This window comes from Abramis brama (assembly GCF_963993115.1).
Source record: "Abramis brama genome assembly, chromosome: 2".
Lineage (NCBI taxonomy): Eukaryota > Metazoa > Chordata > Actinopteri > Cypriniformes > Leuciscidae > Abramis > Abramis brama.
This window is the reverse complement of record NC_139964.1, coordinates 11,325,662-11,349,266: the sequence shown is the minus strand read 5'-3', so window position 1 is coordinate 11,349,266 and position 23,605 is coordinate 11,325,662. Positions and strand designations below refer to the sequence as shown.

The window sequence follows — 23,605 nt, the reverse complement described above, 5'->3', positions numbered from 1 at the left end:
TTCTTTTACTGTCTATGGAAGTCATATGATGATCAAGTGTGAACATCCTCAACACAAAACCAAGCCAAAATACAACTGTAAAGAATCAGATTCATGGAACTAATTGCTTTTATAAATATCTGCTCACTACAGAAGTCTCATCTGTTCAAATAAACTGATTTATGATTTGTTGATGTTTGTAATGTTTCATTGAAGGTCACTTATCCAGCATCATAAGACATTTCTGAAGTGTAATTTGATGTTACAATGATTATAGATGTACAGCACCTTCAGTAAACACACAAACAGCTCTCTTATTGAACCCTCTGGCTCCATCTAGTGGCAGATAGAAGTTCATGTTCTATTGATATTATAATATATGATTCTATTGATATCATATAATTCCAATGACTAAACATGACATTTCTTGGTTTTATGTAGTTGTGTTGTATGGTAGTTGACACAGAACATAATTTTCTTTGTGTTCTGAAGTGATGAAATGTAAATGGCACAGATTTACTCGCCTCCTGCATGTTCAAAAATAAAGAGTGAATCATTGGAGGAATGAAACTTTGACCTAATTTAATAAGTACATAGAGCCTTTGTCCATGCAGATTGCAGTTTTTGATGACTAAATCAGAGATGAAAGGAAGGAAGCAGAAAAACTCAAGTTCACCTGTCATCAGTGATGCTGATGTTCCTCTGACAGCTGCTGTCCGAGGTGCTGAATCCACATCAAACCTTCATATTATTATTGTCTTTATGCATAAAGTATCCAAACAAATCCAGATGTGGCCTGTTTCCTCCTAAAAAAATGTTAATGTTTCTTGCAAGTGATAAAAATGTTAAGTACTACTGTTTATTTATTTATTTTTTTTTGCATTTCAACATTTTTTTATACAGGTTATAGGAAGTGAACTTACATGAAAATTATAGTTTCACTCTCTAGAGTAAGATTTGATGAAGCAATGGAAGTAGATGAAAACAAGTCTCAGCATTTCAATGTTTCTCCAGTTTGTGTGTTTAAAGGGTTAGTTCAGCCAAAAAGGAAAATTCTGTCATTAATTACTCACCCTCATGTCGTTCCACACCGGTAAGACTTTTGTTCATTTTCGGAACACAAATGAAAATATTTGTACTAAAATCTGAGCGATTTCTGTCTCTCCATTGACATATGCCACTAACACTGTGATGCTTCAAAAAGTTAATAAAGAGATCGTAAAACTAATCCATATGAATTGAGCGGTTTAGTAAAAAAAATTTAAGAGACTCGATCACTTTATATGATGAACAGATTTAATTTAGGCTTTTATTCACATATAAACATTTATAAACTCACACATCAGTTGTGGTAAATGGAAGCTCAAGCAAGTTTGCTTGACGTGCGAGAGCCAATGAGGTTCATCTTCGTGTGTTACTGATTGACAGCTGCTGTCCGTGGTGCTGAATCCAGAACTGCCTGTTAAAGTGACAGAAGCATCAATCAGACTCAGACTTCAGCTGATGATCCTCTGAATGAGATGTTCAGATCTGAAGACATCTGAAGACTTCTTAGAGCAAAACAAGTTACACAACTTATGGAAGTTCATATGACAACAGTTGTATTTAGAAAAATGTAAACGTATGATATTATTTTTATAGGCATAATGTAAACATTCTTATGGTTGAGGAGAGATCCCCTGACATGATTGTAAAGCGCTTTGGGTGTACAGTAGTACATATGAAAGCGCTATATAAATGCCCGATTCTATTCTATTCTATTCTTATGTGCAAATTTGTTTTAAGTAATTTTTTTAATTTGCTCTATATTTGTTGAGAGTAAAATTACATTATAATATGTTTAAATTTCAGTGCTAGATTCATTGATAGATTCATTTAGTTAGAATTGAAAAATGTTGTACATAGTTAGCTGTTCAGGCAACTAAAATAGTGTTCACAAATTCTAGCTATTTTTTATTTTTTTGGCTTGTGCATTACTACAATAAGTAAACTACTGTTTAAGACAGACCAGAACATGTTGAAATTAAATGCTTTTTGAGGTGGTAATAAGATGTTAAGCTTTGAATGTACTAAAAAAATAGAAAATAATAATAATTTATTATTATTGGCTTGTGCCTATTGTTAAATAAACTGTTTTTGAGAATTGAATTTTCTTGTGCCTTATTTGTTCACATGGTTTGGGTAAGATTAGGCTGGGTTATGGCTCAGTTTTGGGGTTTCTGGTTAAAGGGTGGTGTCGATATGGTTAACTTATGGCTGAAAATTGGTACCAATAATAAAACCTGTTTTGGCCCAATTCAGGGCCAGTTAAAGGTGACTAACTGGCTGAGATTCGGGCCAGTTATGGCCCATGTGTGACCCTTGTCTTTAATCCAGTTCTGGGCCACTTCAGGGCCGTCATTCTTTGCGGTACTTGGGCCGAGGGAAAAGTGATTGTGTGGCCCGGAGCTGGGCCAGAAAAAATTGCTATGTGGGCATTCAGGCATGCTATCCGCCCTTTTGTGAGGACAAAAAAAGTGTTACAAACTTTAAAGGCAATTTTCTCAATGTTTCGATTTTTTTGCACACTCAGGTTCCAGATTTTCAAATAGTTGGACGACCAAATAATGTCATATCCTAACAAACCATACATCAATGGGAAGCTTATTTATTCAGCTTTCAGATGATGAATAAATCTCAATTTAAAAAACTGGTTTTGTGGTCCAGGGTCACAATATCGTCAATAAAACAGCTTTACTGTATCGTGTATTTTTTATTTAATTAATTAATTTCCTCATTATAAATTTACAATCTCTTATTTTCACTAGCCTGTCAAGACAGATTATTTGTAATGCTGCATTGCGTCATATTGACTAGTCCCACACACCGTAAAAATCTGACTGGTTTCTCTACTTTGGCAAAATGTTATGTTTGGAATTGTTAATTGGAAAAAAGAGCAATTACACAAAAACAAAAAAAATATTTTTTTTCTTTTGTTAACAAAATTTTATATAGCATACATAAATGTAAGTTTTCAGGTCAGAAACCACTTTTCTATGTGTTACTTACTGAAGTACAACATTACTTTGGGACCTTCTCTGACTAAAACATTTGAAATATGCAAGTCTTTTAATCTTTTCCTTTGACATGTAATCTTTTCTGATTTGTTAGGCCTGACTTGTGTCTTGTCTTTTTTTTCCCCTTTCATTTATTTGTTCTACATTTTGACTGTTTCCTTCTTTGTTTATATAATGTTCTCAATAAAAAGAGTAACTCACGCTGCTCAACGTCGACAGGTCGTCGAAAGCAAAAGTGAACCCAATCTTTCCAGAAAGGTCTTTCCATAAATTAGTCAAGTGTACATGTGATGGCCACTTTGAGGAAGCGCTTTTGCCGTCCGTTTATGATCACGTGACGTGATACAGGATTCATTTTGAAAACTGAGGTAATTTACTGACGTTACTGGGATAAAACCTATTTAAACAAAATGGTAAATGTTTCTTACAAATGTATCTGCTTTTTCACACACCACACAACTAAACAGCGCATAAACTGAAATAAGACTGAATTTATGACACAAGAAGTAGTAATATTTGATGCCAAATATTTTATTTATCAGACAGCTTAACAGAAGAATGAATTTCGATATGATTGTCATGGCAACCCCGTTTCAAACACTATACCTTTTAGTTTCTACAACAGTAATATAATAATTGATTTGTGTTTTTTTTTTTAATCTCAAGGGGCTCTTTTATATTAATTTGAAACACGTTTCCCTCCATCTGGGGTATTTGGTCTCTGAAACCTTATTTACATTTTATTACCATTATCCACAAAGCAAAAATATAAACATTTTCCTTTTTCTTCGCTGTCTGCTTGAGATCTGAAACAGACTCTGTCGATCGTGACAAGAGAGAAGAAAGGAGGAGGGTAAAGTAGTTGGATGCCAATGTAATCTGGGAGATTGTTTGTCCCATCAAAGAACAATAATTCACAAGTCAACCACTAGAGGTCCTACCAGTGCTGTGAATCCAGTAAAGACATTACAGACTTAAATGTCTTGAAGGTTAATCAGGTTTATTGAAGCACTGGTCCTAGTTGTAAAAACAGAGTAAAACAGGCAGAGGAAACTCTTAATAGAATACATTAATACATAAAATGAAATACTTTTGCATTTGAATAATAATAAGTTGTGCAGATATCACTTGTCTGATTTCTAATCTTACGCCCCAATCTTAAGAACAAAAAATACCGAATAACAACAAACTCTATACTAACAGATTAAACTCAAACAAACTTCAAATATATATATATATATGTAATTACACACAAAAAATTAAACAAATAAGAAACAGACTTTACATCAGTCTAGCACACAATTACTGTCATTCTCTCACAAAGAGTCAAAGAGAACAAATGAGTCTTAATGTGTGATGAACATGTTTATATTGGTTGTGGTCTGAACAGATGTATAAATTATTCCACAACTATACAATCATCCACCAATCGTTCATTAAACGATTGAACACAGGCTTTGTGTTCGCTGGTCTCTATCACTCATTTGACGCTGCTGTAGATCACTGATGCATCTTCCACAATCTGAACAGCTGATCGCCTAAACAATCAAAACAAACAGGAGCACAACAATATTATTGCCCAGATTAAATGATCTGTGGTTGTTAAGATAGTACTGGTTAAATTGGTGCTGGTTAAGTTGGTGCTGGTTAAGTTGCACTGGTTAAATTAGTACTGGTTAAGCTGGTACTGGTTAAGTTGGTGCTGGTTAAATTAGTACTGGTTAAGCTGGTGCTGGTTAAGTTGGTTCTGGTTAAGTTGCACTGGTTAAATTAGTACTGGTTAAGCTGGTACTGGTTAAGTTGGTGCTGGTTAAATTAGTACTGGTTAAGCTGGTGCTGGTTAAGTTGGTGCTGGTTAAGTTGCACTGGTTAAATTGGTACTGGTTAAGTTGGTACTGGTTAAGTTGGAACTGGTTAAGTTGGTGTTGGTTAAGTTGGTATTGGTTAAATTAGTACTGGTTAAGCTGGTACTGGTTAAGCTGGTGCTGGTTAAGCTGGTACTGGTTAAGTTGGTACTGGTTAAGTTGGTATTGGTTAAGCTGGTTGAGTTGGTTTTTCCTCACCTCACTGCAGCATCAGGCTGATGAACTCTAATATCGTCATATTGACATTCATTCTGCCGTGCAAAGACAAAAGTCCGTAACTTCGTTTTTGGTCGAAAATGAGTTATTTATATTTCTGGCACATTCAAGACCTCCTTTATCATGTGGATGAGTATCTTGAATCAATTCTGTTGTTTTTTCGAAAAAATAATGAGTTGTCTTAACAGTAACTTCCAAAAGCCCATGAGAAACCAAGGCAGAACACCGTAACATCAGTTACCGCTCTTTGGCTTTGTTTTGGAACACTCAAATCGAGTTACGGTACTCTGCCTTTGTTTAGCCGCGCATCAATATGAAGTTAATATGCCGGTGTTCTATCAAATAATGCTACCTACCACATTGTACGGATATCTGCCTTTGTTTTACTGTCCATTAAAATTTAAATTACGGTGTAGCCTGTGTACTTTGTACACAGTCCCTCTAACTTCTGATGTCCTCAGAGCTTTGTCCTGCACAAACGCGGTCAGAACATTTAGTATGGTCTGAACCCGCTTCATCGATAAACGTGCAATATCGATCGGGAAGGATTATGCAGAGTTGACAGAAAAATGTTACACATGCCGTAGCAGATGAATACAACAAAGAACTAAAGCTCCGCCTCACCCAGTTCGGGTACTGGACCTGGTTGAAACACTCATGCATCTAGCTGGCAGAGTGCCAAAACTTCACTGGTCGAGCCAATGCTGGACTAATATATCTATGGAGGAATTTTGTCATGTCAAATGTATTAATAATGCCATCAGAATGCAACCAAAGCACAGGATACAATGTTAAAAAAAAAACTGTGAAATTTACGGTAAAAAAACGGCAGCTGTGGTTGCCAGTATTTTACCGTAAAAAATATGGTAGCAACCTTACTTTGAAAAAAACAACAACAACAACAAAAAACAACCTTCAGCAGGATTTAAATGTGTGGTAAAAAAAAAACATCAGCTGTGGTTCCCAGTACTTTACCATAAAAAATACAGTAGGAACCTTTTAGTTTTCACGGGACAACCGTTATATTACATAAACCGATAAATGTTATCATTAAATTTCACTAAAGTATTAAAGTCTGCTTTATATCTTTGTAATATACTGATAACCATTATAATAACACAAGTGGTAAAAAAGAAAAGCACACGATGATTTAAGTACACCATTAGTTTTTCACAAACTGAGGCACATGTTAATATTGAGAAGGTGCACAGTGTCATACACACAAACACAAAACACCATCATGGTGACACACACGACTCCAAATAATGCCATAAACATTCATTAAACAATATATGATGTAATATAAACCCCAAATGTATCAAACTGACAACAAAAACCAAGAATAAACATAATTATTTAAATGAAATAGCATCAAATGTGAAGTGTCACAGGGAATTCTGGGAATGTCCATTTAGAGAAACAACAGGAACAGAAAAAAGAGACGAGCAGAAACACAAGAACTACAACTGACTTCAGCCACAGCCTTAGATGAAATCAACTGAAGATAAAAAACATTAAATCTGTGAAGATCTCAGCAGAGGAGGATTAAACAACTCCACAAACAGAATTACCAGCTTCACTTATTACTAACCAGACTGACTTTATTTCTGTCAGACGTCTACAGTTCTGTTTGAGAATTAACAGAGGTTTAGATGCTGATGATTTATTGTTTCATTTGAAGTCACCATGATGGAGATCAGTGACTGCTTTAGTTGGGCTCTTGACCCTTGACTTTCTGACATTAGTTTTTCTCTGCCTGCTGTAACTCTGTATTTATAAAACATACTGATTATGGCTAGGAAATCAGAGAGAAAATTAATCATGTGATGTTGGTTGTGTATCAGTGATGGCAATCACCATGTTTGATTCACTGAGCTCTTATAGAGTCTTATCTTTGATTATATGTGTTATTAATTTTACAGTATTGATTGTAGTAGCCCTATGATTCTACAGCATGTGATCCATCATTGCTGTGATAATCAGAAGAATTTTTAAAACATTGCGTACATTAAAGGTTTGAACTGCTGTATCTTTTAGACACACACAGACATCAAGAGTCAGCGTATGAATCTCAACAATGGTGATGATAAAAGTGCAGCGCACTTGATGGAGCCTCCAATCAAAACTCATCAGTATCTCCCAGCATGCATTGCAGCAGGAATACATTATGCTGAATTGCCTTAGTATTTTCTTTTATTATTATATCTGCTTTTATTTTTGATGTTGTTTTTGTTGCAGCTTTTTAGTAGCTTGTTTTGTGATGTTCAGAGTTTTATCTGATTATTGTGTTGATTGTCACCGTTGTTGAGATTCATACGCTGAATCTTGATGTCTGTGTTGGTTTAAATCAAGCAGTAGTTCAAAACCTTTTTTCTACACCATGTATTTTTAAAGTTCTTCAGATTATCTGTTGCTCACTTACAGAGATATTATACTCAATAATATGAAATATTTATTTTTAATATTATAATTAATATTATCACTTTGCTCATAAAGTGAGAGATAAGACTCTTTATGAGATCAGTGAATCAGGCCACAATATGACGATTATGTCATCATTAACCTGCCATCATCACCTGGTCACATTTTCTCTCTGATTTTCATGCCATAACGTTTGTGTTATATAACCACACAGTTAAGGCAGTCAAAGTAAATCTAAAGTTAAAAAGTTAAGGGTCCAAGAGCCCAACTAAAGCAAACACTCATCTCCATAATGGTAACTTCAAACTTTATTATTTTCAATAAAACATCAACGTCTAAACCTCTGGTAATTCTCAATAATTAGATTACAGGAAACCACAGCTGGCAGGTTTTTATTTTTTATATAAAAGTTCAGTTCAATGTTCAATGCCATAAAACCTAAAATATTACTACCGTATTTTTTACGGTAAAGTACTGGCAACCACAGCTGCCAGTTTTTTTCCGTAATATTTAGATCACTGCCATAAAACCTAAAATATTACTACCATATTTTTTACAGTAAATCGCCTGCAACCAGCTGCCATTTTTTTACCGTAAACTTTAGTTCAATGCCGTAAAACATAAATATTTATACCGTATTTTTTACGGTAAAGTACTGGCAACCAGCTGCCAGTTTTTCACCGTAATTTTTAGTTCGATGATGTAAAACTTTGTAAAATTAGTAAAGATTTGCTACCGTATTTTTTACGGTAAGGTATGGTAAATGCAACGGTAAGTTTTTTTTTTTGCAGTGTACTTCCAAAATCCGTACATTTAACAGTACACTGTTAACCCTTGCTGTAAAATTCTGACAATATTATACCATTTTCCATTAAAACAGTAATATACCGTAGAAAATAAAAGTAGCCTACAGGAATATACTGTGAATTAACAGTGCTCAAAATCGACACTCAGAGGCTGTTTTCCCAATCACACCCTATACCCTCATTCACTATTCCCTACATTAGTTCACTAATATAGTCCACTTGAATGAAAAGAAGTGAGTGAATTGAGAAACTGATGAACACCTGATAAGCAGAATCACTGAAGGACAGAGAAACAAGAACAGAAAAAAGAGAAACACAAAAACTACAACTGACTTCCAGCCACACTGAGTGTGAAACCAGTTTACAAACCAGTTTACGATTATTTCTTTCATACATGTACAAAAGTTCTTGTTGAGAATTAACAGAGATTTAGTTATTAATAAAGTTTGTTGTCACCATGATGGAGATCAGTATTTGCTTTAGTTGGTCTCTTGTCCCTGGACTTCTTACCATTCTTTTCTCTCTGACTGCTGTAACAGTGAGTTTATAAAACACATTTGTTATGGCAAGAAAAAGTCAAGAGGAAGATGATTTTTATTTTTTTGCGATGATGTCACAATCATTCTGGACATGCCTGATTTTCAGATTTTTCCTGTATATAATCATTGAAATTATAGTTATCTCATATTTAGCATATATCTGTGAATCTACAAAATGAAATCAATATTTCTGTTATCAGGTCTTCTGAAAATAACAATCATATAGTGCATTCAATTTTATTTTACTCCTGCTTGACTGAGACCCACACAGATATCAACAATCAGCATATGAATCTCAAAAATGGTGAAAAGTTTCATGTCGCAATGCATGCTGGGTTCCAGGATAATATAAAACTCCCAGCATGCACTGCTGCATGAATAATAATAAAAAATAAATATTGCCTCCATTGTTGAGATTCATGTGTTAAATTGTGATATCTCGGTGATTCTAAAACACAGTGTAGCTCTGTTTCTCTGGTTATGCATCATGTGTTTAAAAAAAAGAGTCATTGTATCTTATTGCTGCGCTTTCACAGTGGTGGTAATGTAACACTTTCGATTGAGGATTAAACTCTGAATAAGTGAGAATGAATTCCTTAGTGAATGAACAGGCAATATGATGATTTTGTCATCATAGTCATTATAACTGCAGTCATTCATAAACTGTGTGCGCACAAGTGTGAATTGCAAAAACACAGCTCAAGCAGCAAAAGAAACACTAATGTTTTAGCATCAGCATCCCAACTAAAGCAAGCACTGATCTCTATAACGGTAACTACAAACCAAACATTTTCAATTAAACATCTCAATAACAACTTCTGTATGACAGAAATAAAGTCATACTGGTTAATAATAAGTGTTATAATGTGTAATGGCTGGAAGTCAGTCGTAGTTATTGTGTTTCTCTATTTTCTGTTCTTGTGTTTCTCTTTTCTTCAGTGATTCTGCTTACAATCACTTACATATTCCCTTAATTATCTCACTGCATCGTTACTTTTTACTCGTAGTGTGGATTTTCCTGTGGGGTTGAAAGGGTTAACTGTGTAAGATAAAAAAAGACACACCCACAAAATGTATTTTAACAGTAATAAACTGTAAGTTATAAAACAGGTTTATACTGGCAACACTGTTGCCAGTAGTTTACTGTAAAATAAATTTTTTGGGTCACCGTTGTGCAGAAGAGTAGAGCCTGTGCTTCAGTCCAGGAGAAGATCTACAAACATTGTTGATTTGCTGCATGTTGCTTTATTTAACAGGCGGTGACTGTGCAGTTGCTGGTCCAGTGGAAATCTTTTTATGTGCAATAGTTTTTTAGTGGTCTTAAATGAAAGAAGTTCACAGTAATACTTTGCTCACATTATTAATGCATTATAAATTTAAGTTAATACATTTAAATGACAGTTGGTCAATTTAAGGCAGTCGGTTTCTGCAAGTGTAATTAGTTAACTATAAATTTAGTGCATTTTTACAGAAACAAACTAGATTACAGTAAAGAACTGTACAATTAACAGTATTTTACTGGCAACAGTGTTGCCAGTATTTTACTGTAAAAAAACCCGGTAAGGTCTAACAGTGTATATTAATGTAAAATTACATGAAATGTCCCGTGAGAGCTATTACAGTTTTTCACTGTATATAGTAAGGGTACATACCGTTAAGGAATTAACTTTTTTCGTTGCTTTTTTTACAGTTTTTTACTGTTAAAATTATGAACATTTTTTACAGTGTAGCAATAAGTAGATGGCTTTAAATAATTGTAAATCATACAAAATAAATGCCATGATCACTAGATTTTATACAGGTGTTACTATAATGATTTTGTTAATGGTGATTAGCAACCAAATAGTAATAATGTGGAAGTTATTGCCTTTTGCCTTGACAAGTTGGTACTGGTTAAGTTGGTGATGGTTAAGTTGGTACTGGTTAAGTTAGTACTGGTTAAGTTGTTTTTCTCACCTCACTGCAGCATCAGGCTGATGAACTGTTATATCATCATATTGACATTCATTCTCCTCTGCTCTCTTTGTCTCTGTCTTTCTGTGATGTTGGACAGTTGCGTACAGGATCTCCACAGTATCTCTGGATTCAGGAGTTTCTCCTCTTAATTTTTTGGGTTTCACATTGGCATACAGAGCGTGATTGGCTGAATCCAGTTCAGAAAGAGGCTTGTCATGGACTGAAACGCTCTGTGACGCATCAGAATAGAGATCATTCTGAAATACAAGAACATTTGTAATTATTATTAAGACATGTAAATCAGATTGATCTGAAGATTCTCAGTCTAGAGGAGTTTGCCTCAAACTTTTCAGATCAAGTATCAGGTTAGATCAAATCAATGTAGTGATGTAAAATACACACAGCAAAATCCCCAGTGTTAAATTAACACTCCTCAGTGTACATATGTGTCCACACTACAGGGTGTTAAAAATTAACACTGAAGCAGTGTTGAAGTTAATGAGATAATTAAGTTAACACTGAAGCAGTGTTGAAGTTAATGAGATAATTAAGTGATTAATTAAGTGATGATTGGCCACTAGTGGTGACACCTGATGATAACAAGCAGACTCACTGAAGGAAAGAGAAACAAGTACAGAAAAAAAGAGAAACACAAGAACTACTGACTGAACCATTATTGCACTTATTATTTAACCAGTTTGACTTTATTTCTGTCATACATCTACACACGGTCTTATTTAGATTTAACAGAAGTTTAGATGGTAATGTTTTATGGAATGTTTCGTTTCATGTCACCATTATGGTGACCAGTGGTTGCTTTAGTTGGGCTCTTGACCCTTTATTATTTAACATTAGTTTTTCTCTGGTTGCTCCAACTCTGTGTTTATAAAGCATATGTGTTGTGGCAAGAGAAACTATGATTTGGGCTGTGTTTCCTGAAAGCATCGCAAGCCTAATTTGATCGTATAGACCATTTGTTGCAGTTGGTCTGTGATCAAGTTAGGCCTAAGATGCTATTGGGACTGCAGCCCTGGTTATGTTTTGATGATGAAATTACTAGAGACCTGATTTACTGATGGTACCCATCATCAGAAACTAATTATCTAAAGGTTTTATTAATTTTTCACTACAGTAATTACTTCCAGCAATGTTTTAAAGATCTGAAGGATTTAAAATCACACACAGACATCAATAATCTACATATGAATCTCAACAATGGTGACAATCAAACAAATGCTTAATGTTGCAGTGCATGATGGGAGCCACCAATCAGAACGCATCAATGGCTGACATCATGCATTGCAGCATGAATAAATTATGCAGCTTAATTGTCCTGTAATTTTCATTGTTCTTTCTGTTGGCTTTTATTTTGCTATTGTTTTGTTCTGACTTTAGTAGCTTGTTTTGTGATGTTCAGAGTTGATCTGTTCGTCACTAGTTTGTTTATTGTCACCATTGTTGAGATTCATATGCTGATTCTTGATGTCTGTGCGTTTAAACACAGTAACTTCTTTGCTCAAAGTATTTTCCAAATTTTTCATATTGCTATTGGATCTCAAACTGTAGAATCTCAGAGCTACAATCACCAATACTAAAACAAGACATCAAGCATATAGTCAAAAATTTAGATTCTGAATGACATCAGTGAATCAGGTCACTACATGATAATGTTTTTATCATCAAAACATATTGTGAGCAGGTCATGTTTTCTCTTGCAGTAACAAATGTGCTTTATAAACACAGAGTTGTAGCAACCAGAGAAAAACTAATATTAAAAAATGAAAGGGTCAAGAGCCCAACTAAAGCAAACACTGACCACCAAAATGGTAACTTGAAAAGAAAAATTCCATAAAACATTACCATCTAAACTTCTGTTAAATCTCAAGACCTTGTGTAGATGTATGACAGAAATAAAATCAAACTGGTAATAATAAGTGCAACAATGTGTAATGACTCGAAGTCAGTTGTAGTTCTTGTGTTTCTCTTTTTTCTGTTATTGTTTTTTTCTCTTTCCTTCAGTGATTCTGCTTATTAACATCAGGTGTCACCACTAATGGCCAATCATCACTTAATTAATCACTTAATTATCGCATTAACTTCAACACTGCTTCAGTGTTAACTTAATTAACTCATTAACTTCAACACTGCTTCAGTGTTAATTTTTAACACCCTGTAGTGTGGACACATATGTACACTGTGTTGTACATATTTAACACTGGGGATTTTGCTGTGCAGGTATATTTCATTAATTCACACATGGAGTGGAGAAGAATAGGGCAGAATGAGTAAATGAAGTGAAATGTTCATTCATCACAGTATGTGTTAATACTGTAAGGATGGACTTTTACTAAGACTGAATTCAAGAATTCTAACCTGCAATAAAACAATAAAACTCACTAATCTGAAGAAGAGATCTATGGGACAGAGAGCACAACACAACTTCTCCAATCTCGTATCTTCCCCCATGCTGAGCTCCTGACTCCTCACACTATCTTCTCCCCTCCAGGTCTCATTCAGTCATGCAAAACACACACACACCTACTGTCTCCAGTTGTTTTATGAGAGGTCAAAGTAAATACTTTTGGTGCGAATGGTAAAGAAGTTTCATTCCCGCAGCAGCAGAACAGTCAGAAAAAAGAAAACAATGCCTGTTCTTCTGTTGTGGGAGATGCCCCAATAAAGATTGTTGATAACGTTTGTATTTATCCCCCAAACTCAGGCGTGACCACTTGAGGCACGAGAAAGGATCCAGCAAAAGCTGAATAAATATTTGGGTGCTAATGTAGATGTTTATTGTTCTTTTGTTCCACTTGGGTATTTAAAGGGGATTGGCAAACCACTCAAGGAAGCATCTGTAAACAGAACTTCTGTTTAATCCTTTTTAATTGATGCTTAACCCTGCCTGGCAAAATAAATGTTACATCTTGATTTATTCTGAAGTATTCTGAAATCATTATTTTAGTAAATTAAGGAGGCTGGTGCTACCGCAAATCTTAGTTAAGGTAGGTCAAACTAAAGGCGCATGTATTGATTTCTGTCTATCACTGATTTAGCAAGTTGTATGGAAATGGCTAAAATAAACTACACTTTTTTGTACGAGTGAGCAGTAGGCAACCGACTTTAGAGGTATTAGCTAACCCTACATCCACTGACTAAAATCAGAATTAGCAAGTTTGTGTCCGTGAGAAACACGATCCGGCCGACATGATCTCTATGCAGCATTGGGTCCATAATGCATTAATAACTGAAAGTATGGAAGGTCAAGAATAATAAAAGATCTAAATTAAATCACAATTCATCTTTTGATCAGCTGTTAAGAGAGAAAATCAATAAAAACAAAGAGTCACTTAAATTTAGAGTCAGATTAAATTATTCATGGAGTCAGAATTAAAATTGGAAATCAACTGTTTAATAAATTAAAGTGAATTTTCCAGAAGGGCCGGTGATTGGAGCTTACAATGATTATGCAATTAGACCAACAAACCTATATTAAAACAGTAAATATATATAAGTATTCCATTAAACCATGGGAAAATTAGTCAAATGTCTTCATTAGTTTTATTTATTAATAAAAAAAAAATTCTGGATTGTCTTGATAAATACTTTGATAATGTTAGTTTCTCATCAGTTCGTACAGTCACAGTCTGAGACACAGATAACGGCTGATCGACTGAATTTCTGCTTCTGTAAAGTCGTGTTGTGTTTGGATGATTTACCTCTTTCACTGTGAGATCTTCAGCTTTAACACTCCTTTGTTTCTTCCTGTTATAATCACAGACATTAACAGCATATGGACAAATGTATTAAATTAAGAGAAAATATGAACACTGTTTTTAAAGATTACTAATAATCAAATACAAATTAGCCATTTTCTTCTACATCAGACCAAAAGTGAACTTATACAATCGCTGCAGTTTTTTTATTAAACCCACATAATGAACAGTATGAAGATGATGAAGATGAAGACTAATCCTCCAGATGCCGCTGTGATCACAATCACATTCCCACCAGCAACATGATGAACTGAAAGAGGAAGATCATCATGATTAACTCTCCAAACTGATGAATGATGTGAAGATACAGGAGTGTGTTAATAAAAGCTTCACCTGTGACAGTTACAGCGTCTGATCTCTGAGATCCATGTTGATTGTGAGCCTGACAGTAGAAGCGTCCACTCTGTAGTGCACTGAAACTCTGTCCAGATCCAACAGCTGAGGGTTCATTCTCCTTAAACCAGCTGAAGTTCAGAGCAGGAGGGTTCGAGTCACTGATGCAGTTCAGAGTCACTGAATCTCCCTCCACTATTACAGCAGATCCACTCATCAACACTGAGACGTTCTTTGGAGGGTCTAAAACAGACAAAAATTAAAGTTCAGTGAATATGATGATGGCTGAGGTGTCTGAGCACCAGGTCCCTGTGTTCGCACAACTGATCTCGCGAGTGGGCCAAGAAGAGGGCGGCCTCCGCGACCTTCGTAAATATGCGGGGCGACAGGGAGGAGTTTGTACTGGTATGCCCGTCCCTCGAACTCAAAGCGTAGGAACGGTCTGTGTTGAGGGAGAATTGAGACATTAAAGTACACGTCCTTCAGGTCGATCGCTGCGAACCAGTCTTAGGGGCGAACACATTCTGCATTAGCATTTTGAACAGAAGCTTGTGAAGGGCCGATTCAAAACACACACATCCAAGATTTGATGTAACCCACCACTCTTCTTGGGAACAGTGAAGTAGGAGCTGTTAAACCCTGACCTCACAATCTCGCAATCTCCGCATGCAGAACAAGGGGCCTCTACGTTCCCCGCTGTACTGAATCGCATAGCCAAATCTGAACGTCCCAGTGAGCCAGCGTGACGGGCGCTAGCCAGGCTCCCAGCGACCGAACCAGCAGGACCAATGGGACCACAGACGCACCCGTGGAGGACAGAGACCCGTCCCGGAGTGGGGTCTGAGTGTTCAGTGCAACACTTACCTGGCTCCACAGTTTGGCAGGGGTGCGTGAGAAGGCATAGCATACAGCTTGATAACTGAGACACTGCTTATGATTTATGGGGATTGAAAAAGGTGGTTGTGTACACTGAAGCGTTTTTTTTTTTTTATTTAGTTCAAAGTTACTATCACATTTAATGTTATACCTTGACAAACTATACATCATTAAAAAGATATAAGACTCAAGTTTCAGTATTTGACCACTATTGTATTCTGAGAAACTTATAGCGACAGTTATTTCTTTAATTTGTGTCAGGAGTTATGAAATGAAAAAATAAGTCGATACCTTTAATATGAATTATGAGCGTCAGCCGCTTTCATTCATTTCTTTAAAAACCTTGTTAAAAATCTTAAATACTTCAGAGCACAGACTTAAGTTTGGAATCTTTTTAAAGGGAACACTTCACAGATTATTGTAGAAATATATATTTTTTTTAAGTTGTATATTTTATATAAAATATATATTTTGCAAAAAATTTTCAACTAAAACTTTAAGAAAATTAAAGCTAAATATCTGAACAAATTCTGTGACAAACTGTAGGTTGATATAAAAAAATATAAAAAAATAATAATTCAGTATGATCTTTTTGAGTGCAGTACCAAACTTTTCCACTAGATGACATCCAGACTCCTCTGGTGACCATATAAGGACTCTTCGATTTCCATATATGGATTAAATGATCTTAACTACAGTCTGAACACTTTCAAATGCTATATAGTTGGTCAAGATTACTTTAGGTTTTGACTATATAGATATTATTGTTATTAATGTATAATGGCAAGTGTCCCACAGGTTTCGGGGAGGGGCAGTCTTAAAAATAGTGGTTAAAACATTTTTATAAATCATAAATTCAGAAATGTATTCTTTGTAATGTGTGAAAAGTATTGATATTAAAAGTTCATTATTTGTACCTGATTGTAATTAGGTAATTTTTTTCATAGTGTGATTTTTGGGGAATTGAATACAATTAGGATCAGTTTGACCCGGACCACACAGACTGTAACCAGAAATCTAAAGTGCATGAGGGTTAAAGAGAGAAAGTCAATCTGCACTCACACATGACATTGAGCTGAACAGCAGGAGAGATGTGAGTGTGTCCGTCTACAGCACAGCTATATCTGCCTGAATCCTCTCTTCTGACTGACTGCAGCAGGAGTTCATTGTTTCTGTCTCTTCTCTCAGTTAATGGCTGTGAGTTTCTGTACCAGATGAATGTTGCTCTGTCAGTCAGAGCGCAGCTGCTTTTACATCTCAGAGTGACTGAATCTCCCTCTGTCACTCTCTCAGGAGACTCCACCTGAAGATCTGAACACAACACACACATTATATCTAGTGCTGCTGTCATACACTGATTATTATTCAACATAATGCACAGAAGAAGAGATAAACCTCACCAAAGTCACCTGTGACAGTAAGAGTCACTCCTGGATCACCAGTCCATTTTCCACCAGATCTATTAGTGATGAATCTGAAATAGTACATGCGTGAATCCTTCAGTGTCACATGACTCAGTCTGACGGTGCACTTCTGCTGTTTATCTCCCAGATACTGAAGCCTCTGACTGTATTCAGGGTTCTTAGACAGATCTCGAGGCTCTTCACTTTTTTTGGTCCAGAACACTTTCTTGATCTTATATCCAGTAGGGTATGTATAAGTGCATCTCATTATCACTGTTGAGTCCTTTAGTGCACAGATGTGTGAAGGACTGTAACTCACACTCATATCAGCACTAGAAACCCCTGAAACACAGAATTCATCAAACTGTAAATGTTGTTTTATCTGTTATATCTCAGTGTGAATTACTTTAAGACAGAGGAGTGAAGAGAGAACCAAGAAATCAGCCAAAAACAACAAGCTGCACAATTACAGTTTTTCTGAATTGCTAAAACACATTTCTTGAAACCATCACTCACTTTCTCAAAACCTTAAACACAAAAGCAAATGTTCAAAACTCATTCAGAGAATCTCTGACTCTTCTGGCAAAATCAAACAATGCTTTCAGATCTTACACACATCAGTCAATATTAGAAACACTACAGATCATTCGTTAGACACTACATGAAGAATGGAGAACACAGAATCCAGAGCATGCAGTTACAGGAGAAATATGTATTTATTTATTGTAACAAAGTAAACAAATTTAGCAATTATGTAATAAAGTAGTAATGTCACCTGACAGTGGTGAGTGAATAAATACTGTATGCACTGCAAGTACTGTATAGTATTGTACTGAATATTGTATAGTATCGAATGTCTGTATATTCAGCATTTGCATACTGTGAAATACAGTGACCAACTGCAGAAGCCCAAAAGGTTACAGTAAAAAACTGTAAATGAAAAGCATGTTACTGTAAAGTACAGTCAGAAGAGTTGAGCAACTGCAGAATCAAGGTCAGTGAGAGAGATTTATTCTGCTTCAGCTTCACGTCTTCATGTCGGTCCGGCCGGAGAATATCATCTCTGCAGGAGAAGAGAAAAACCCTGAAGCAGATCCAGCCTTGACAACATTCTCCACACCTTCCTCTTCCTCTTCCTCCTCGTTCATCACCTCTTTCACACACTCTTCCTCCTCTTATACTCACACTCTTCCTCCTCTTACACACACTCTTCCTCCTCTTATACTCACACTCTTCCTCCTCTAACTCATACTCTTCCTCCTCTTATACTCACACTCTTCCTCCTCTTTCACACACTCTTCCTCCTCTTATACTCACACTCTTCCTCCTCTTATACTCATACTCTTCCTCCTCTTATACTCACACTCTTCCTCCTCTTTCACACACTCTTCCTCCTCTTATACTCACACTCTTCCTCCTCTTATACTCACACTCTTCCTCCTCTAACTCATACTCTTCCTCCTCTTATACTCACACTCTTCCTCCTCTTTCACACACTCTTCCTCCTCTTATACTCACACTCTTCCTCCTCTTATACTCATACTCTTCCTCCTCTTATACTCACACTCTTCCTCCTCTTTCACACACTCTTCCTCCTCTTATACTCACACTCTTCCTCCTCTTATACTCACACTCTTCCTCCTCTAACTCATACTCTTCCTCCTCTTATACTCACACTCTTCCTCCTCTTTCACACACTCTTCCTCCTCTTATACTCACACTCTTCCTCCTCTTATACTCATACTCTTCCTCCTCTTATACTCACACTCTTCCTCCTCTTTCACACACTCTTCCTCCTCTTATACTCACACTCTTCCTCCTCTTATACTCACACTCTTCCTCCTCTAACTCGTCCTCTTCCTCCTCTTATACTCACTCACTTCCTCCTCTTTCACACTCTTCCTCCTCTTATACTCACACTCTTCCTCCTCTTTCACACACTCTTCCTCCTCTTATACTCATACTCTTCCTCCTCTAACTCACACTCTTCCTCCTCTTATACTCATACTCTTCCTCCTCTTATACTCATACTCTTCCTCCTCTAACTCATACTCTTCCTCCTCTTATACTCACACTCTTCCTCCTCTTATACTCATACTCTTCCTCCTCTTATACTCATACTCTTCCTCCTCTAACTCATACTCTTCCTCCTCTTATACTCACACTCTTCCTCCTCTTATACTCACACTCTTCCTCCTCTAACTCACTCTTCCTCCTCTTATACTCATACTCTTCCTCCTCTTATACTCATACTCTTCCTCCTCTTATACTCATACTCTTCCTCCTCTTATACTTATACTCTTCCTCCTCTTATACACACACTCTTTCTCCTCTAACTCACTCTTCCTCCTCTTATACTCACACTCTTTCTCCTCTAATTCATACTCTTCCTCCTCTAACTCATACTCTTCCTCCTCTTATACACACACTCTTCCTCCTCTAACTCATACTCTTCCTCCTCTTATACACACACTCTTCCTCCTCTAACTCATACTCTTCCTCCTCTTATACTCATACTCTTCCTCTTTCTCCTCTTATACTCATACTCTTCCTCCTCTTATACTCATACTCTTCCTCCTCTTATACACACACTCTTCCTCCTCTAACTCATACTCTTCCTCCTCTAACTCATACTCTTCCTCCTCTTATACACACACTCTTCCTCCTCTAACTCATACTCTTCCTCCTCTAACTCACTCTTCCTCCTCTTAAACTCATACTCTTCCTCCTCTTATACACACACTCTTCCTCCTCTAACTCATACTCTTCCTCCTCTAACTCACTCTTCCTCCTCTTAAACTCATACTCTTCCTCCTCTTATACACACACTCTTCATCCTCTTATACTCACTCTTCATCCTCTTATACTCACACTCTTCCTCCTCTAACTCACACTCTTCCTCCTCTTATACTCACACTCTTCCTCCTCTAACACACACTCTTCCTCCTCTTATACTCACACTCTTCCTCCTCTAACTCACACTCTTCCTCCTCTTATACTCACACTCTTCCTCCTCTAACTCATACTCTTCCTCCTCTTATACACACACTCTTCATCCTCTAACTCATACTCTTCCTCCTCTTATACACACACTCTTCCTCCTCTTATACTCTTCCTCCTCTTATACTCACACTCTTCCTCCTCTTATACTCACACTCTTCCTCCTCTTATACACACTCTTCCTCCTCTTATACTCACTCTTCCTCCTCTTATACTCACACTCTTCCTCCTCTTATACTCATACTCTTCCTCTCTTATACTCATACTCTTCCTCTCTAACTCACACTCTTCCTCCTCTTATACTCATACTCTTCCTCCTCTTATACTCATACTCTTCCTCCTCTTATACTCACACTCTTCCTCCTCTTATAATCACGCTCTTCCTCCTCTTATACTCACACTCTTCCTCCTCTTATACTCATACTCTTCCTCCTCTTATAATCATACTCTTCCTCCTCTTATACACACACTCTTCCTCCTCTTATACTCATACTCTTCCTCCTCTTATACTCACGCTCTTCCTCCTCTTATACTCATACTCTTCCTCCTCTTATACACACACTCTTCCTCCTCTTATACTCATACTCTTCCTCCTCTTATACTCATACTCTTCCTCCTCTTATACTCATACTCTTCCTCCTCTAATCTTCAATGCAACATTTTGAGTCAATTTAGGCACTTTAAACTGTCTTGTATTTTGTACAGTTGGTTTCCTCTCATCATTAGAAATAAGTGTGAACAATTTTGAGTCGTTGTGTGTAAATGATGACAACTGTGTTGTAGTTGTGTTTGACTTTAACCTGCCTGTGTTTAGTGTTTTGAAACATAAGTGCATCACAGTGAGAAATGTGTTTTAATGAGTGAGATTGTGTTTAGAATTTTGCAAGAAGAGTGCATGAGATTTACAAACAGTGTTTTAACCTGAACTTGTTTAATGTTTTACAGAAAGAGTGATTTATTTGACAAATTGGTTTAGGCTATTGAGAATTTGGTTCAGAGAAGTGGGTTTTGTGTTTTAGCAATTCAGAAAAACTGTAAATCCTGGAATATGACTAAATAAATATTTAACATATACACATTCACTTCCGAGAACAAGAGCAAAAGATATTCATGATCTAGTGCTAGAGCAGGGCTGTGAACTGTCACACTTTCAGCCTGAGACTCTAATCGACACGTTTCACACACTCTCACGCCACACACACATTTTCTCACGCAGAGAAAAATCGCACTGACTCTGACCAGAGGTGTATAGTCCAGGGGTCAGAAAGTAGAAGTCCTGCCATATGTTTATTCCACCCATGAACTCAGTCAGCTGATTTCACTAATTAGTTCTCCTGCTGAATTAGCAAATCCAGGTGATTGGAACAAAATACTGAACCTGGACTTTCCACCTCTGACACCAACAGACAAGACAGAGCTGGTTACTTTTGATATGAAACAAATTCTCAGCTCTCAGATTCTGTCAATTTTATTTTGAAATTAAAACAATAAATCTCGTTTTGGCGTTGTAAATGTGACGTGGCAGATCGCTGTAGCGCCTCAGTTCAAGCGGCACGTGAACCGATCATCAACGAATGACCAATAGGTAGGCTATGTTGAAAGATACAGTAAAACTTACTGAAATGTATATGCCTCTGTAGTCGCATAGATTCAAATACTCGTATATTGTTATTCATATGTTTTATTATTATGTATTGTTGGTTACCATTTTTTAAGTAGGCTATAGATGTTTATGTTAACATCACTTAAACCTGCGTGTACTGGCGAGTGACACTAGGGGGCAGTGGTGAGCTGCAGGGCGTTTCACTTTTTGACATGGAGTCACACTGCCAGCTACTATGGCCCTGTCCCAAATGGCACACTCCAGACTTATGGACTTCCTCAGAGTCCACACTTAGGTGACGTCATGTAGTGCAGACATATAATATAATATAATATAATATAATATAATATAATATAATAAAATATACCTATTTATTGTTGTCTTTGTTGAATTTTCAGATTGTACAGTGTGTGACAGAAATAAAAATGATATGTGTCACCAGAAAACACAGCCTCTTCTGTGTGTGCAACACCTCATACATAATATCGATCAATCAGTGTTTTTCAGCTGCAGAAAGAAGTCAATAAAACAGCTGGAGAACAAGAATATCACATAAACTTCTAAAATTCTTCTGTTATTTTAAATAATACAATTCTGATGTTTTGCCAATCAAAATAAACTTATTGTGATGCAAGTTTTTTTTTTCTTTTTTACACCCCATCAATCCCCCTTCCATAATTCTCCCTTTAAACTAAACTCAGAAGTTGGCAGCCCTGTCCTACAGTGATCTTTTGATGAGCTTTGATGGACGGTGTTGCAGAAGTAAATGTACAGAGACAGAGGAGTGAAGAGAGAACCACGAACAACATGACGCATTCTCAAATAATGAAATATATGAAAAATAAGATGAAGAAAATAATCAAAGTTGATTTATTAAATACCCAATGACATCAACATATTAGTTTTGTGGCTTTAGTTCTTATCTATCAGCTCAGAGCTCATTTATGCTAGTGAACTCCTTTGACATGATAAATATTTAACATGTACACATTCACTTCTGAAAACTTGAGCCAAACATATTCATGATCTGCTGATACGGTGACTTTTGTCCAATCAAAAGCTCTGAACTTTGAGAAAGTCCCTCCCCCTAAACCATGTGACACTGACTAGCAAATTTCTAAAAGGGACGAGCGTTTGACATGTTCAACACAAAGTTCCTGTTTCAGAGAGAAATATGTGAGAACAGGACAGAAGAAAGTGCAGATCAGCCGCTCATGAGGCCTTAAATAAAACATCAGAGTGTTTCTAATGTGAATGTAAGAGAGACTCACCGTGAATCATGAGCAGAAAGAAGATCAGAGGAAGAGGAGGAGCCATTCTGACCCACATCAGCATAAAATATATCTATAATACAGAATTAATATATTCATCACTTAAACAAGTATATGTAAATCACCCTATTATTAACATTTCTCATGTAAAGATACGTATGTTATATGAGCAATAATCATCAGTTTCATTTAAGTAAGAGTGTGTTTGTCTTACCGTGTTGAAGCTCATCAGATCAACAGCAACCAAATGACTGACTGTTTTAACACAAGCACTTTAGCTTCACAGTGAAGGACTTTGTGTGGATAACACTGTTTATTAATGACCAGCGACGGAAATATCACTGTCCCTCCCTCAACAAGAGAACAACATTACTGAACTAAACCTACTTAAAGAGAAATGATGATCTTTTTCTGTAAGTTGAAGATGAATAATTGTGAAGATGAATGAAGATGAATGATAGTGATTTACAGGTGAGGCTCATCAAGGTGGATGTCAGACACAGGAGAT

General features: G+C 36.4%; 1 protein-coding gene across 1 annotated transcript; it reads right to left on the bottom strand.

The window, feature by feature from the left end:
- Positions 1-3,559: 3,559 nt before the first annotated feature.
- On the bottom strand, positions 3,560-23,115 carry LOC311077666 (B-cell receptor CD22-like). The gene is made up of 8 exons (XM_084106248.1): positions 23,098-23,115; positions 17,221-17,565; positions 16,883-17,131; positions 14,945-15,187; positions 14,771-14,861; positions 14,555-14,600; positions 10,839-11,095; positions 3,560-4,573 (listed from the first exon to the last, which is right to left on the bottom strand). Exons 1-8 carry the CDS (start codon positions 23,105-23,107, stop codon positions 4,516-4,518), a joined length of 1,299 nt encoding a protein of 432 aa, XP_083962374.1. The 5' UTR covers positions 23,108-23,115; the 3' UTR covers positions 3,560-4,515.
- Between the last annotated feature and the right edge of the window lie 490 nt (positions 23,116-23,605).